The sequence below is a fragment of the Drosophila sechellia genome, chromosome 3R, assembly GCF_004382195.2.
Source record: "Drosophila sechellia strain sech25 chromosome 3R, ASM438219v1, whole genome shotgun sequence".
NCBI lineage: Eukaryota > Metazoa > Arthropoda > Insecta > Diptera > Drosophilidae > Drosophila > Drosophila sechellia.
This window is the reverse complement of record NC_045952.1, coordinates 19,267,066-19,283,476: the sequence shown is the minus strand read 5'-3', so window position 1 is coordinate 19,283,476 and position 16,411 is coordinate 19,267,066. Positions and strand designations below refer to the sequence as shown.

Sequence of the window (16,411 nt, the reverse complement as noted above, 5' to 3'; positions counted from 1 at the left end):
ATACTGGTAATTTTAGAAATAAATTAATTATCTTCCTATATCTAAAGTAATTTAAGTTGTGTTCATTTTTGAGTTTAGGTGTGTATTAACTAAAGCCTATTATTTAATAGATTTACCCTGTAATCCAATGCATTTCTCTCAGTGCACTGATGCTCTCGAACCAAAGGTAAGTAACTGGCATGCAAGCCAGCCACAAGAGTCAGTTAGTGAGTCGGGATGTTGAGGTCGAGGGGAGAACTTGTTAGCATGAGATGCGGATGTGTCTCGGACCAAAGGAGCAGCGAGTGCAGAGAAGATACTCCAAGTGGAGGAGCAGGAGGAGGATGACGGTCTGCGGGGATGAGAGCGATGCCAAAGTGATAAATCCTTGCGGCTTTTTATTTCCACCGAGGCGGCGTCGTCTCCTGTGTGTCTCTGTATGTGTGTGGGTGTGATGATGTGCCACGCCTTCTTTGCAGCACGCATTGCATTACAGGCACAATAATTTTTACTGACAGCCCTTGGGTTTCGTTCTTTTGGCGATTTTCCCCTTTATTTTTTTGTATTTTTTTTTTTTGCATGCCCATCATGAAACGCATTAAATTTCCTCACTTAGCCCCCAATTAAAGGCAAAGAATCAAAACAAGGCAACCAAAAGGCTCTACAAAAAAATGTAGTATCCTTTTTTTTTACTTATCATATACCAAAAATTTACGCCTCGTTAATTTCAATTTAAGTGCAGACAATTTAAAATACAACCAACGAAAAAAAATCAGTACCCAACTGAAAAGGGGCGAGAGTGGGGAAAAAAATAAACCCAAACTTGCGCCATTTTCACAAAAGGCAAAGCGCAAATTAACGGCTCCGTTCTCGAGAGGTTTTCCAAATGGAACCCCCTTTTTCCACCCCCACCACACTCACCACACACACACACACATTAGCTTTGGCATAAAAAAGTATTTTATCGTTGGCCAGGAAACAGTTTGGCGGAAGCCGGAAATGTTTCCACTTTTTGTTGTATTTCCCTTCTATTCGCTGGGCTGCTGCTCCTCGGATTGCCGCTAAAAAGGGTTTAGTTTAGCACAGGAAGAGTGGAAAATGCCGAGAAGTGCATTAAATATTTGACTAATTAAAGTAATGGCTAGAAGCTGGAAGTGAAACGAAGAATCCGCGCAATTTATTTGTACAGCAACGAGCTTATCATATCGCATTTTTATATTTAATTGTTATATACACTTTTATGCTCGCTGAATAATTGTGTGTTTGTCTGGGCTTTCAAGTTGAACTCTTGTGGCTGTCGTCATTATTATTCTCATAATTGGGTCGACAACTTGTGTCCCTTTCGGACTTATTAAAAACAAAACAAGTAAATTCAGAAGGCAAAAAACTCAAACTTTTTCTCCCGTTTAGACATAAATCATAGCATCGAACATAAATAAATAATGTTTATTATTTTTCTGCAAGTATTTAATTGTAAATAACCAATGATAGTGTTAATATTCTTTTAATTAAATTCCGTAGGCAGGTTAACAGCCTATTTAAATACTTTGCAATTGCAATTGGATGAGTAGAATATATCCAAAAATAAAAATGTTCTGCATAAAAAACCACTTAAAAAAGGACATAACATACAAATTTGTATATTTATATGCCAATAATAATATTATTATTTACACGCCTTTCACAATTATAATTCAAATAACTCAAGTGATTAAATTGAATTTCTGAAATTCCACTGACATGTTTACAATTTTTTTTCAAGCGACCATTTTTGCATAATCAGCCCATAAATAAGAAAACCTTTTAGATTTTTTTGCTGCCCTACTTGGAAGGCACACGAATTCCAAACAATTACAATGAAATCATTCTGAAGTCATCAGCCCGAAAGTTTAGTCAACTTTGTAATGGCCAAATAATCATAACAATCAAATAAAATACACAGCAAAACCAGTTCCACAGTTTGTTGCCACAAAAAAATAAAAATAATAACAAGAAAAAGTGGAGAAAAGAACAGTGAAGTGTGTGCTTCAAGTGTGGACAATTGACTTACTGACTTGTAGCTCTTGGCCATCATGCAATAAACAAGTCAGAGCAAAAAAAGAAGAGAATCCCAAGAAATCAAGTCATAATATTTTTCCGACATTATTTTCAACTGGCCACTGGTCATATACGAGTATATATGCATATAATTTTTACGAGAAACGGGTGGCATTCAAATAACATGGGCCAAAGAACTTTAAGCCGGCAGCAGCTGACTGCAAACACATTCATAAGCTGGCCAACACACGCACACAAACAGAAGTAAACTACTTTAAGACGGGTCGTTGACTTTCAGTGAGCCACAAAAAAACTCGGCTATTTCATTTGTCCAACGATTTTTTTTCTTCTTTTTTTTGACACAGAATTCTGACACAGAAATTATGAAATGAAATTGTACGGGATTTATGGAAGTATTTGAGCAAGCAAAATGGCAAACATGTGTGAAATTATTATATAATTGCTGGCGTTCAACCAATAAATATGAAATATGAAAACGCAGAGAGTATAATATTAGTTTGAACAAAATAAAAATCACTTAAAGAGATATTTACATGTATATGTAAATATGTGTTTTGAAATGTTTATTCTTTACACACTTAAAAAGCTTTCTTTTTGCCGTGGATAAACAAGAAAGATCTTTAGATATTTCGCCAATTTCATTGCATCATTTATAAATCGAAATTTAATGATTTGTGATGATACACACAAGCTTATTTTTAGAATAAGGTGAACAAGAACTTTTCCACCATTAAACCATTTTAAATTTGATGTGCTTTACAACCGAGGGCTCGAATAAAAAAGTAGGGAAAACGGGGAAAAAGAAGTTGCAGCCTGGCTACGAAATTTTCCGCACATTTGAGCGGAAAATTATCGATTTATATATGCGCAGAGCACAGAGACCAAAATGCAACAGCGGCTGGCAAATAGACCCACAGACAGAATTGGTTTGGGGCAAACGGGTGGAAAAATGATGCGCCCAACATTTGATGAAAGAGGAAAACTCTCACACTCACACACACCACACACGCACATACAATCGTTCAGAGGAGCATATGTAACATGCTAGCACATTTGTAGAGGAGGCAGTGGCAGATGGATGACACTCTCAGCGGGCGGGGGCGTGGCGGAAAACTCTTTTGGTGAAACTTTTCCGAGGGGCGACAGCGGAAAATTGGCGAAGGAGAAAATGGTGCGGCAGCTACTTTTGCTTACTTTTCATTCAAACATTTTTTGCATGTCAGAAAGGAATTCCTTTTCTTCTCTCCTAGCCAACCCATCTAAAACATTGATATGTGTGGTTCAATAAACTGGCGCGTGAATTTTCTACTTTACTCCTACATATCTTTTTTTTTTTGTGCTTTTTATTTTGGTAAGTGTTTCAAAATAAAGCAACTACAAATTGAATAAAAAGTAACAGAAAGACTGAATTAATAGTACGAGTTTGTTGTCTGCGTTTTATGTGTCAAACATGCGTTTGAAGTTCGAAAAAAAATGGAAATTGTTGAGAGGAATTTGCCATTGCAATGGGCAAAAGAATATTTATTAAGAGTAACTAAAAAGCAGAGAAAGGTGCTAAGTAAATTTATAGGCGAATTGAGTAGTTAGAATTTCACTTAAACAGAATGAAGATGACGGAGAACTTTAAACTAGTTGAAATTCATCCTAAGAGCATATGTCTTGAATTTCCCTTTGATCTAAACAGAATGCTCCATTTCCTAGAATTCCTATAATATATGCCTGTTTAAATATCTCGAACACCTCTCCCTTGAGCTAACCCAATTATTACAGTCATCGAGCCTTGACGTTTTCCATCTACATTTCCCTCGTATATTTTCTTTCAGCGTGCGCAGAAAAAGTAAGAAAAAAACAGGAATAAACTTTTCATCTCATCTTTTTTCCCCAACAGTTTTGGGGGCGAGACCTTTTTATGCCTCTGCTAATTTGCTGTCATTTTGCTTTCCATGTCTAGAGCGCGTAGTACCCATCCTTGAACCCATCCTTCGGGTCGTCTATGCATTATATATCGATCAAAATTCAATTTGTGACGCTTTTTTGTCAGCGTTTAAAGCGCAGCTGGAAAAAAATGGCAGCAAAAGATGAGCGACGACGGCGAAAAAACGAGAATTAAGTTTAATTGAAAAAGTTTGTCACATTTTTCTAGCAGCGTTCTTTTTGTCTGGTTTTCTGGTTCCCATTTTTTCCAGTTTTGATTTTTTTTCCTTTTTTTGGCTATGACTTACGTATGACCTCGAGCAGTTTTTAATTAACCCAATTTGCAGTCTGAGCTGAAGAAGAAACTTTTGCCCCAAGATTGCTTCGCTTTTCTGGTTGTGTCTCTCTTTATCGCTCCGTGTGTTTCTACCCATTTTTCGCCGCTGTCACTTTGAATTCAAATTCATGTGCCAAAAACCCGGTGGCTGGTGGAAAATTGAAGCTGAGCCACCACCGCTGACTTGCCAAAACACACAACTTCCACCTCAACTTTCAGTTCAGTTTCAGTTTCGCTTCAGGTTCGACGTCAGAAGATATCAATGCGAGTTTGTCAGAAGCTGTGGAACTTCAAAAAGATAAAAAGGTGGAATATCCTGTTTAGAACTAAGGAAAAAATCACCTTAAAAAAAAACTTTGAATTCTAAATTCATGAACACGAAACAAGTGTTAGCTACAAATCTTAAGATCATTATAAACATTTTAGGTAAAATCCATTACTTATTTCTTGAAGTGCAGTACATATACTCGCCAATTTGCACAAGCTCATTCTGTTTCAAAACTGATAAGTTTTCTCTGCTCAACTTTCGAGAAATAATATCTAAACCTTTTGTTTAATTTCAGCTTTAAGCCACATTCGCAACTGAAAGTAATAAGATCAAGATGTTGTCCGACTCGCAAATAAAATTCTTTAGGGGGAAGGGGGGAAATGCGGAATATAAATTTGTCGACGACAGACAACACATGTTGTTAATAACTTTATTGTTTGCTCGGCTCTTCTTCGCCACTCGTTTATCGAAACTGAAACACGTGACTGGACCTTGGTCACAATTAAATGAAATAAAAAGAAAGAGAAAGATTTTTGATACTTTTTAACGTTTCTCGGAGATTTTCTTCTCTCGACTGTTTTTCCGCAAACGTTGACAGAAAATTAATTAAAAAATTCCCTCTGTTCGTTCGGCTCGGTGGGCAAAAAACTATATAATGACTTGCAATCGATTGCAGTGTGTTTTCAGTTCAAATGGCTGGATATTGCGATTGCGTTAAGTTCATTACCGAAGTCTCGGGAAAAAGTGGGCGGCAGGTGGAAAATGGGAGCCTCTTGGACACAGGTGGTCCAAATGCAGTTGATAGCTGCATTCGATGGGATTAGCTATAACAAAGTCTTAGAAGCTCGTAAAAATGACAATGTTACTGGGGAAACTCGGATAAAAAGAACAGAAGCCAGACTTTAATGAAGTCATTTATAAAGAAAGCTGCAACTTGCAATTCTCTAAAGAAAATGTACATATATTATGGGACTGGGCTATAATTAAGCATTTCTTTAGTAATTTTCATTCATTAACTTAATACCCTCTTGCCTTCATTTTCTTGCGCATCCGTTCGAATTTCCCCCTTTTTAAACTTGCTCCAGTTTTCACCTGCATGCCAAAACCAAAAACACAACCGAACCAAATCTGAACAAAACCACGTACCAAAAATGGTAAAAAAATACTTAAATAAACTGAATCAAAGGCAAACTTATCCACAATCTTTTCTCTCTCGTGCTTAAATTTCCGCACCGATTTTCACCGCCCCCTTACCCCTCCCTCACCACACATCGAGTTTTTCCGAGTGCTCCATAGCTGCACATAAAGTCGTTAATACCGCAGTTTTCCTTTCACACATCGCAAATATCTAGGGAACGAGAGTGTGAGACGGGGAAAACTGGAGGTCTCATCTTCTCCACCCCACTCGAGATTTTCACCCTCCATCTCTGAATGGGAATCCGTGGCACCTAATTTGCTGCAATTTTCACCGCTACCAACGGAAAATTCTGCTACTCCGTTCACGGGCTTTATTAAAAATGCATAAAATCTGCACAACAACAATAAAAGAAGAAAGCGAAATAAATTCAGTTTTTCTCTCGCTACTTATGTGTACATTTTTCCTTCTGCTGTAATTTAAAACGCAGCATACGTGGATACATGATCAAAATAAATATTAAAAATAAATTAGAGCAACCTGCGAGTTTTTATTAACTTTTAATTTACGAAGGGTGTAAAATAATGACAGAGAAGCGCTAGAGAACTTGCAGCTGCAACCCAACACGAAATGCTGGCTGATTAAGAAGCGAAAAATTGCAATATAAGCGAAAAGAAATATAGCAACACATACACACAACAACCATCCAGGTGTTGCAAGGTGCACAAATATGTGTGTGCACACCCATAGACACGTGTGCAGTGGCCCTCACACATAATTGAAATTATGTTTGGAAATTGCAATTTGCTAGGCAAGCGCAGGGGAAAATGACCATATGAAAAGAAATACGAACGGAATTTTCAGTGCTTCACCTTACGAACAACGAAAAACAGATGCTCTTAATTGAAAACATATTTAAAAATATATCAAGCTCAAAAGAGTATTTATATGAATATACTCAACTGGGGAAAGAGTATAATAAAACCTATAGCACTTATAGAATCCAATAAATCTGCTGTTTCTAGATGAAGATGAAAACCAAAGAACAAGAAGAGAATATTGAAAACCGCAGAGAAGCTAAGCTCAGGAAATCAGGAGTCGTGATCATGAGTTTGATTAAGCTCAGCTCGGCTAATTTCATAGAAAGTTGCGTGATTTAATTGATGACGGACCGTCGAACAAGCGCTTCTTCGTGCTTCCTACAACTCCCCCTATTATAAATCCCTCCTCCTTTTTTTTAGCATAAGCCAGAGGCACTTGAGCAGAACCGTGGAAAAGCAGAAGGGGGGAGATGGAGGGGATTTGTGTAGGCAACACGACGATTTGCAGTCAAAGTTGCAGCCAGATAGATAGAAAGAAATGTAGTAAAAATGGAAAACCAAGTTAAGGGAGCGACAGGGACGGCAACTGTAATGTAATGACATTTGGAAAAGGCCAGCAACAACAACATGATAAGTTTTTCCTTTGGAGAAAAGCCTCTTGCTGTACGCCTCGAGCACTTTTCAGTGTTTAACTTGTGTGAAGTTTTCAAGTTGCAGTCGGACAAGACAAGACGGATAGATAGATAGATGCGAGCTGCGAGATGCGAGCATCTTAGGCATCATGGCCACTTGTGGAGGTTAACCCACTGACTGCCGAGGGGTGGTGGTATGTGGCATAGTGTGGTGTGGCATGGTGTGGTGTTGCGGCTCTGGAATGGAATGGAATGGAATAAATTGGGGGTTCGAAGTGGCTGAAAACCCAAGACAGCTGTTGCCCCAGGCTGCCTGTGGTTCTGCGGTTCTGTGGGCCTTTTAAGCAGGTCAACTGGAGACACGAGAGCAGCGGCAGCAGATTGCAGTTGTCGAGAAGTTTGGCTGGAAGTTAATCTATTTGAAAAGTTACCCAGGCAGTTCGAAATTAAGGAACGAGAAGGCAAAAATAAGGAGAATGGCACTTAGGCACTGGACAAAGATATGTGTTTGTAACGAAGTACAACATTTCTAGGTTGAAGTAAACAATCGTAACAGCAAGAATTAAAGAAAGTATGCTTTCAGCTTGCTAATTTAATAATTCTTCTAGACCCACAAATCCAAATCCTATTCACTTGCATAACGAAATCACACCACTCCGCTCTCGTTTGTGTTCTTTTGGGTAAAATTTCCATCTAATTACCGTCAGAGTGTCACAGCCACTTGACAATGACATCTCTCATTTGGGCCCCTTTTTGCTGCCCCCCAAACAATAACCCCAAGTAACAGTCAGTGAATGTGAACCACTCCTCTTCGACCCCTTTAGTCCATAAGTACTGAGCACTGAGTACTAGGCTATGCACTTTGATATACGTCAGTCAGTCAGTTGGTTTGGTTGGTTTTGTGATGCTAGAGAAATGGAAACCTGAGTGCGATGCGCAACACACGTCGAATACGTAATATGTGGGTGATTTTAAGGCAATCTAAAGTGGGAGGTGCTGCTGCTGAGCTTAGCAGATTGCTCCGGGAATGCTTAACAAATTATATACATTTATTATTTACCCCATAATCCATATAAACATTAAGTTGTGTATAGCAAGAGAGTGGACTGAGACTATGCGTCGATGGTTATAATGACGTTCTATAAGCATTTCCGCAGTATACTCCATTTTAGCCACTTTACAGGGATTTTCAAAGCGCATAAATCACTCAATTGGAAAATGCACTATCTCTTCTATCTCGCCTCCACTCTATTTCTCCGCTCCTTCCACATTCGGTTCTGGCCCAAAGCATAATTCATATGCTATTTAAGCCCGGGCCATAAATTTACCGACCAACGCACACAGGCACCCACATTAATTAGAACGAAGAGTGAACTCTTCGCTTACCTTTCGGTCTCTGTGGTTATCTAATAAAAAAAAAAAGAATAGAGAACCCATAATCAGACGCAAAAAGGCGCATACACACGGTGAGAAAATTACTAATGCTGAGCCTCATTAGTCTTGGCCCGAAGATTCTGCCAGTTTCTTCTGGAGCAGTTTCTTCGGAACAAAGCGTATAATTCCATTGGAGAAATGAGTATGCAAAAAGATGCACGCAGGCATAAATTAGAGGATTTGGCACTGTACTAAAATAATCAATCAATGTGCCAATCAATCACCCATCGGAAGAGGAAATTTTTAATACAAATACGAAGAGTGCGGAAAATTTAGCTGACAAATAACAAACAAAGAAAACAATCAACGGAAGCAATCTTGTAATTGCAAGAAATTCAAGACAAATTTTCGAATTGGAAGTGCGGATTCTAAATTGGAAAAAACCTAATTTAATTCTGTTTAAAAAAACTGTTTTTCATCTGTCATTCATTGTTTCTGTATTTATCAGCATTGTTTGTAATTTTCGCTGGAGTTACTCATTTCAGATAATATTTATCATTACGTGGGGGAAACTATTACTTCTTTTCTTTGTTCTCTTTAATCTCAAATGAGTATATATAGTATCTTGTACTTCCTATTTTTATGTTCCTATTCTTCGTATTTTAAATAACTTTATAAATCATTATCGCAACAAAGTTCCTAATGCTCAATGCTACAATGCTTATCGACTCGAAAACATTTCAGATCAGTGAAACATTTAGCTTGCGACGCATGTTGTTTCTGGCTTCTGAGGCACTTACAATATGCTCCTTTAGCTCCTTGGAGCGGATTGGTCCCAGCCAGTGATGTAATCCAATGTAGCGTTTCTGCACCATTTTCAGGGCGGGAGCGCCCTGGGCATACGGGCCGCCCAAAAGGGCGCTGGCAGTTTCTAAAACCACCATTTTGCTAGAGCCCGGATCTGCGATAGTTGCTGTTGATAGTTGATGCTGTTTATGTTAGCAACACTTTCCGGCTAATTGTGCCGGACAAGCGATATGGAACTTCACTGTTTTGTAAGGGGCAATCACTTGTGACCCTTTTGTTTTTTTTTTTTACTTCTTTTTATGATTTTTGCGCTTTTAATTCCCTTTTGGGTTTCAATTAAATTTAAACCAAATCTCTGTGGCAGACGTGACACTGCGACCACAATAACGATGAGAGAAGAGGACACCGGATGGGAGCTCTTCTCCTTCTGCGTGTTATAATCTGCACTTTTAATCCCCGGACCACGACGACAACGACGACAGTTTCAATTTACTTCTGCCATTTGGCAATCCTTGAAATCAATTAAACGACACGCACAATCCATCCAGCAATTCTTTATATTATTTTCTCTGTGATTATTCTCAGACACTATTCGGTTTCTTTTATAAATTAATGCTTTTTTTCTCTTTTTTACTTTTTTTCGTTTTTTTTTTTGATTATTTGGGAGGCACAATTGTTGTACAATGTTGGATGCTGTGGTCAAACACTTATTGCTAATTGCTTGATTTTATGCAGCGCGATAAATAAACCACGAAAACGGCGACTACGGCGAATAGTAAAACGGAAACGAGATGCGCGGAGACAACCGTTGTGTTCAAAGTTCCATCGCGAACTGATTTCGTATGTAGATTCTCTTGGCTGATTTTCCAACTTGGCCAAATAAGACGAGCGCGGCCGAAGCCGGAGTCGATGGCGAAGCTAAAGCCGAGGAGAAACGAACCGAAACGAACGCAATCGAAGTGGAGAGGCGATGAATGCAATATTTTAGAAGAGAATTGAATAGAAGAGACTCTCCTTATTTCTCATTGCGTGTAGAATTGAGGCAAAAACACTTGTTGTTGACGTTTTTCCGCCGCGGCACACCCCAAAAACACAAGAGAGGGCGCAAAAACAGAGAGAGAGAGCGAACTGTTGCTTTTTTCCATTGGAGACTTTTGGGCACTCTTATACAAATGACTAGTCTTATAATAGCTGAGAGAACAGAATGGCATTGCCAGCTGGCGCGAGGAAAAGCGCAGTTATCTTTTGTAGAAAATCACCACACGAAGGTTAAAGGGCGCGGGGTGGTGGGCGGTGGGTGGTGTGAGCTGCATAGATAAATGTATGCATTGTTTTTTGCCCTGCACTTCCGATGAAAAAAAGCGGCAAATTCGGAGAAATTCAAAGCTGTAACAGGTTGCCAAAGGCGCATAACAATATGGAAAATTTCTAGTTCTTTGAGCGGATAAGCAGTATAAATTCTATAGAAAGCCAAGAAAACTATAACTGATTATATGTTTCTCAGATAATAGTAACAAATTTTGTAATATAATTATTTTGAAGTCAAGAGTGACTTATAAAGAAATTAAGAATTATGAAGATAAAATTACCATACCAATCTAATGGTTTGGCTCTATTGAACACTATAATAAATCAAAAAATAACATCATAAAATGATGACATTCTCTTTATACTAAACAGCAAGAAAGCTTATTTTTTGCTTAACCTTGAATTAATTAAGTCCGTGTCACGAATTAATTCAAAAGAATTCTGTATCTTTCACAACTTTTTATCGAATTCAGAAGGCAACAGGTAAAACTTCTTTCTCCTCTTGCGGAAATATTATATATAAATATATAATATAAATATATATGAGAACCTTTAAGCCTCGGATCCGTTAACGTAATATTGCTCAGCGACAAAATCGCAAGCGAAACATAAAAAACGTGGAAAGGGTAGAAGTAATTCTAACCAAAATGAGCTTCATTAATTATACACAACTGGATGACAAGTTTCAGACGCCTTGTAAGCATTTTAATGATCACAAACCAAGCAACGAAAAAAGTTTCGTTGACTGCGTCGAGTTGAGAGTATTATATATAAAGCAAGCCCATGCGGAGTTTGTTGACTTCTTCAACAAAGTGTGACTAAACAAATTAAGCCGAGAACCGAGAAATGTTGGGGAAAAGCTGAAACGGGGGGCAAATACGAAACAGATCAGCAGCAACAGCAATACAACAAAAAACATAAAAAAAAAAACCGAAAACCTGGAACGCACTAAATTAAAAATTAAGTAAGGTTCGTACCTAGCAACATCAAAGCTGAAGCTTTTTGAGTGTGAAAAAAAAAACGCAACAAAACACGTAATACTCGGTAACAAGCAAAGCCGATTTCACGCACGAGAAGAACGAGTGAGTGAGGGAGATGGAAATGGGGATGGGGATGCCACTTCCATTTATGAAAACTGGAAAATTGTTGGCAATAAATGGAATATCCATCACCATCGTCATTATCCTCTTGACCATTATCAACCGCATTCACCAAATGGGCACAAGACAACATTCTTCCTGTTTCTGCCCACCGGAGTTAGAAGAATCTAACGGTTCATGACCGTAGATGCTGCGCACTGAAGGAAATGATTTCTAGGAACATATGTGTATAGCTACAAAACTACCGTTTTCTGCTTGACAGTGGTTACACTTAAATAAATATGTTGGGTTAAGTATGATTAGGAATAGTAGGAGTTGAATAGGAAAAAGAAATACATAAATAAATACAAAAGAAATACATATGTGCTTGAACATTTCCCAATTTATCATGTATTGCTTGACTTTAAAAATATGAATTTGTTGTACAAAATGTATATTCGATTTTTAAATCTATGCAACGAAGTTTTTTTTATTAATAAATACATGATTTAATAATTTTATACTGATTTTTCCAAGTGCAAGAAATGCATTTAGCACAAATCCGAACCGACAGCCGCAACAACTTGTTGCCATAAACATGTTGCTGCAACATGGCATCGGTAATTAAGCGGTAGTTTCTAGTTACGCTGCTCTCACGTGATTGTGTTTGTTTGACTATATTATTTTTGCTTACTTTTTTTCTAGCTCAAAAGTTCATTGCACGGATCACATGAGAAATTAGCACAGCGAAAGAAGAAGAAGAGGCTGGGCTCCCAAGAAAATTATGCAAACCGCGTCCAATAAAGAGAGAGAAGCAGAGATAATAGCGATCTCTCAGTCTCGCAAAACCCCGGCAATGACATTCAAAAAAGCTGCCAGTCAAGCTCCATCTCTCTCTGTTTTTCAGCAGCCCTCTCTTTCGGATCGAGCACCTTTTGTATTCCAGTCAAACCACTTTGATTGGGAGTTCGTTCACCGCACGAATTACGTTCGGATGGCAACAAAAACCATATGAGATCATTATGATCTAGCATCATCGTCATTAGCGTGATCGGGTTCTTGGCCTAAAAATATTTTCTGCCTTCCACGACCTGCCTAACTGCATTTTGGCCAGAGCGCGGCCAACTCCTTAGCCATCTCTTTCTTACATTGCAGATTTCATACTTAGTAATAGTGGAGTGTAGCTATAAAGCTTAGTTCCTTGTGGTTTGCCGTCTTATGTTAAGCAATTAGCTACTAAGACTAAAATTGCATGTTCGCACAGAAGGTGATTAATTTGAAATGACTGCCTTTATATGTATGAACTTTAGTGCATTTTCTAACACGGTATTGGCATGCCCTTCCTTTTCTAGATGGGATATTATAAGTTAGAAATTATGTAAATAAATTATTCTTGAAAATTTGTGATATATAGCACGATACAACGTTTTTAAATGCTTTCCATTGATTGCTTAAAACCTCTACCAAACCCTTTGTTCTAAATTCAATTTTCCCCTGACATATTTCATTGCATTCCTCTCTATAAATTTCCCCGTAAACTAAGCGTATCTATGTACATACATATGTACATACGTGCGTGGTGGCAACGGTTTTGTTTTGTAAAATAAATTCGTTTAGCCTGTCAAGGGCCTATCGATAACGTTAAGTCAACGCCTGCATGCGTGTGTGTCCATCTTTTTCGCCATGTATTTCTCACCCACAATGCATTTCATTTGCAATTCACACTAAAGTGAAGTGCCCCAACAGATACGAACGATGGGGGCGTACTACTATCAGAGGGGGGCGTGGCATCGGGTGGCGAGCGTGGTGCATTGAAGTTTCAAGTGTGTCAGTCAGTCGGTCGGTGGAGTCGAGTGTTTGCCTCCGGCTGGCAGGGTTGTCAGGTAATTGAATAACGTCCTCAAATAAATACGAAATATGTATTCCACTTTGGTGCAACTTTTTTTTGGAACAGTCGGTTATGCCGCAAAAAGGGTTATGTAAAAAGTTTTGTAGTTGGCTTTTGGCCAAAGTTTAGATAGGGATTATTTGTGGTTGCTCAAACCATTTTGTTTGCCAGGCTTTGGTGAGAAGAATATATATTTTCCAAACGGCTTTGGAGATAATAAAGAACGTATTTTATAAAATTCGCATCTCTTAATTAATTCTAACTGTGTTGCATCACCATAAAACTAAGAAATATGTTATAAATAAATAATTATTTATATTTTATATCGTAAGTTTTATATTATTGCCATGCTCGACAATCTTTTTCAGTCTGTTAACTATTATTCGGAGTTTTTATTTTCGCTATTCATCAGCTGGTGGCAGTCAACATTCATTTGTCTCGTATCCATTCGATCCATTCGCCCTGCTGGCATTCATCGGATGGCATATCTAAATTGAATTTATAATAGTGGACAAGACAAGCACCCGCCATTGAACCCACCCACCTCGGTCGCTTGCTCAACCAATTCAGAGCAATTCTCATTCATTTACTTCAATCACTTCTCACGTTTTTTGTTTTGCAGCCGAGCGAGAGGAACTCTGCCAGCCAGACAGGCAGCAGAAAGAGTGAAAAAATGTGGCGAAAATTAATTAAAAATCAATTTGATTTTGATTGTTGACTGTGGGTGCTATCCCCACCCCTCTGTTAACCCATCTATTTGTTCTTGATTCCCCTCTCCTGGCCGAATGTTTAATTGACATTTGGTACAATGTTTGACATTTTTGCTCCACGAATTGAATACGATTTGTTGTTGTGACGTTCTCTTTTTTATGATTTTTCAATTATAAAATTTTTTGTTTCGCTTTCTTTCGGTCCGTCCGGTTGGCGATATGTTCGCAATGTATGCTCGCAAAAACAAATCAAATTAAAATAAAAGTATACTTTTAATTGAATTATTTTGCTAGAAACATACATATTCGCTTCCTACGTATTTACCTATAATTAAATTCAATTCAATTGGAAATGCTTAAAAAAAATGTGTGAAACATGTGAATCATGAAAATTGAAACGAAATTAGTCCAAATGAATTAATGCTGAAATTCGCATATTTTTCTCAACGTATTCTTTTTTTAGTCGTCCATCTAACAGACATTTTCAATGGCACCAAATGCAATTTTGATTGCGCCAAACACGTAGGACGCAAAATGAAAATAAGTGTAAAAAAGTGACACGTTTTTCAGGGATGTTTTGAACAGAACTGGAAGGCAGCCAATGTCGAGTTTCAGACAATGCAAATAAAATGAATGTAACAGCCAAGAGTAGCCAGTCAAAAAAATGTATAATGGATTGATAGGAAAATCGAAGTTTTATATGCTCTAAAATAATTCAAAAAAAATCTAAAGTTATTTTAAATTCCGATTGCAATTTTTATTTATCATATGTATATGAAATGTTTATTTTCTTGTTATGGAAAAACCTGATTAAATAGTATGATGCACATATAAATAGCAACAAAATCAGGTAAACAATGCAACAACTTTTATAATAGGGTAGAGGAATGAATACAATAAAGCCACGAAATATGTGACAATGAAAAACCTTTTTGCTTCAATTAATTTCGAAATTGGCACAGACTCAACCGAGAATAACAGCCAAAAATAAGTAAACAAAAGCAGCTCGAAAAGGTGTCAACAAAAGTATTTAAATAAAGTGTATTTAAATCGCAACAATGTGAGTTGAATAACCAACAAGTTGAGAACGAGGCGTGATAAACAAAAGCTACGGTTAAGTAAACATTATGACGAAAGGTAATAATGTCGCACCTTGAAAACGCATTTAGCTTTAAGTTTCTTTTAAATCAAATTTAAGGAGTTGCATTTTCGAGGGCAACTTCTGTTAAATTAGCACACAGATTTCTTTAATTATCAAACTGTAGTACAGTCACGTACTTGTCGCATACCATTTAGGTTTCAATAGCTGCTTTCCCTCCATAAGTTTTAAAAAAGTCTGTTTTCGATTGACAAATGACGAATAATGAGTTGTTTTCATTCACAGATGGCAAAAGTGTTTTAAAATACCAAACTTAATCAAGTTCATTGCAACTTACATTATAAATCAATTTACATTTTTGGGAATCACTTTTTTGAAAAACATATTGCACGTACCTGTAATGATAAGAACAATGCAAAATTATTAATAACAATTCTGAGAAATGGTAACATTTTACTTTAAAAATTGATGTTTACTGCATTGCATTCTACATTCTTTCACTTTTTATCCTTACTCTTAAGTTGATTAAAAATTATATCGCACTTAAAAATGTACCTTTTTTTGTGTTCATGCCTCATTTAACCAAATTAAAAGTAAACACGAAACGAGTACAGGCACCACAAAACAAAAAAGAAAATTAAAAGAAAATTCTCTACGGTTGTGTGTGTGTGCAGATTTAATCAGCACCACAAGTTACCCAACCGCAAAAAGTATGCAAAGCAAAATTATGAAAAGCCAGGGAGAAGAAAGGTAAACATAGCGAGCAAAGTGAAAGTGACACGCCAATGAAGGGAAAAATGAGCCTCATCAGCAAATATTGAAGAAGCATACTTAGTGGCCGGAAAATCAAACCGAACGCCCCGAGCAGATGAGCCAACTCATTTGGAATTTTTAGGAGGTATTCGTATTCTCCTCTCCGTTTTCCCTTCGAAAAATCCATGGAAAATGCTGAGGGAATGGCCAGCAAATTTGCAGCAGCATTTCATTCTCGGCTTACTCCCC

General features: G+C 37.6%; 1 protein-coding gene across 8 annotated transcripts in view; it reads right to left on the bottom strand.

The window, feature by feature from the left end:
* Positions 1–16,411, bottom strand: part of LOC6607153 (maternal protein pumilio) — a 166,636-nt gene that overhangs the window by 77,050 nt on the left and 73,175 nt on the right. For 4 of the 8 annotated variants that reach the window (XM_032720465.1, XM_032720467.1, XM_032720466.1 and 1 more), the window contains exon 1: positions 9,319–10,171. The exons of the other annotated variants lie outside the window; for them this stretch is intronic. In XM_032720465.1, the coding sequence (XP_032576356.1) occupies positions 9,319–9,462 (144 nt within the window). In that variant the 5' untranslated portion in view covers positions 9,463–10,171. Of the gene's footprint in view, positions 1–9,318; positions 10,172–16,411 lie in introns of those variants that run through there. 8 annotated transcript variants of the gene reach the window in all.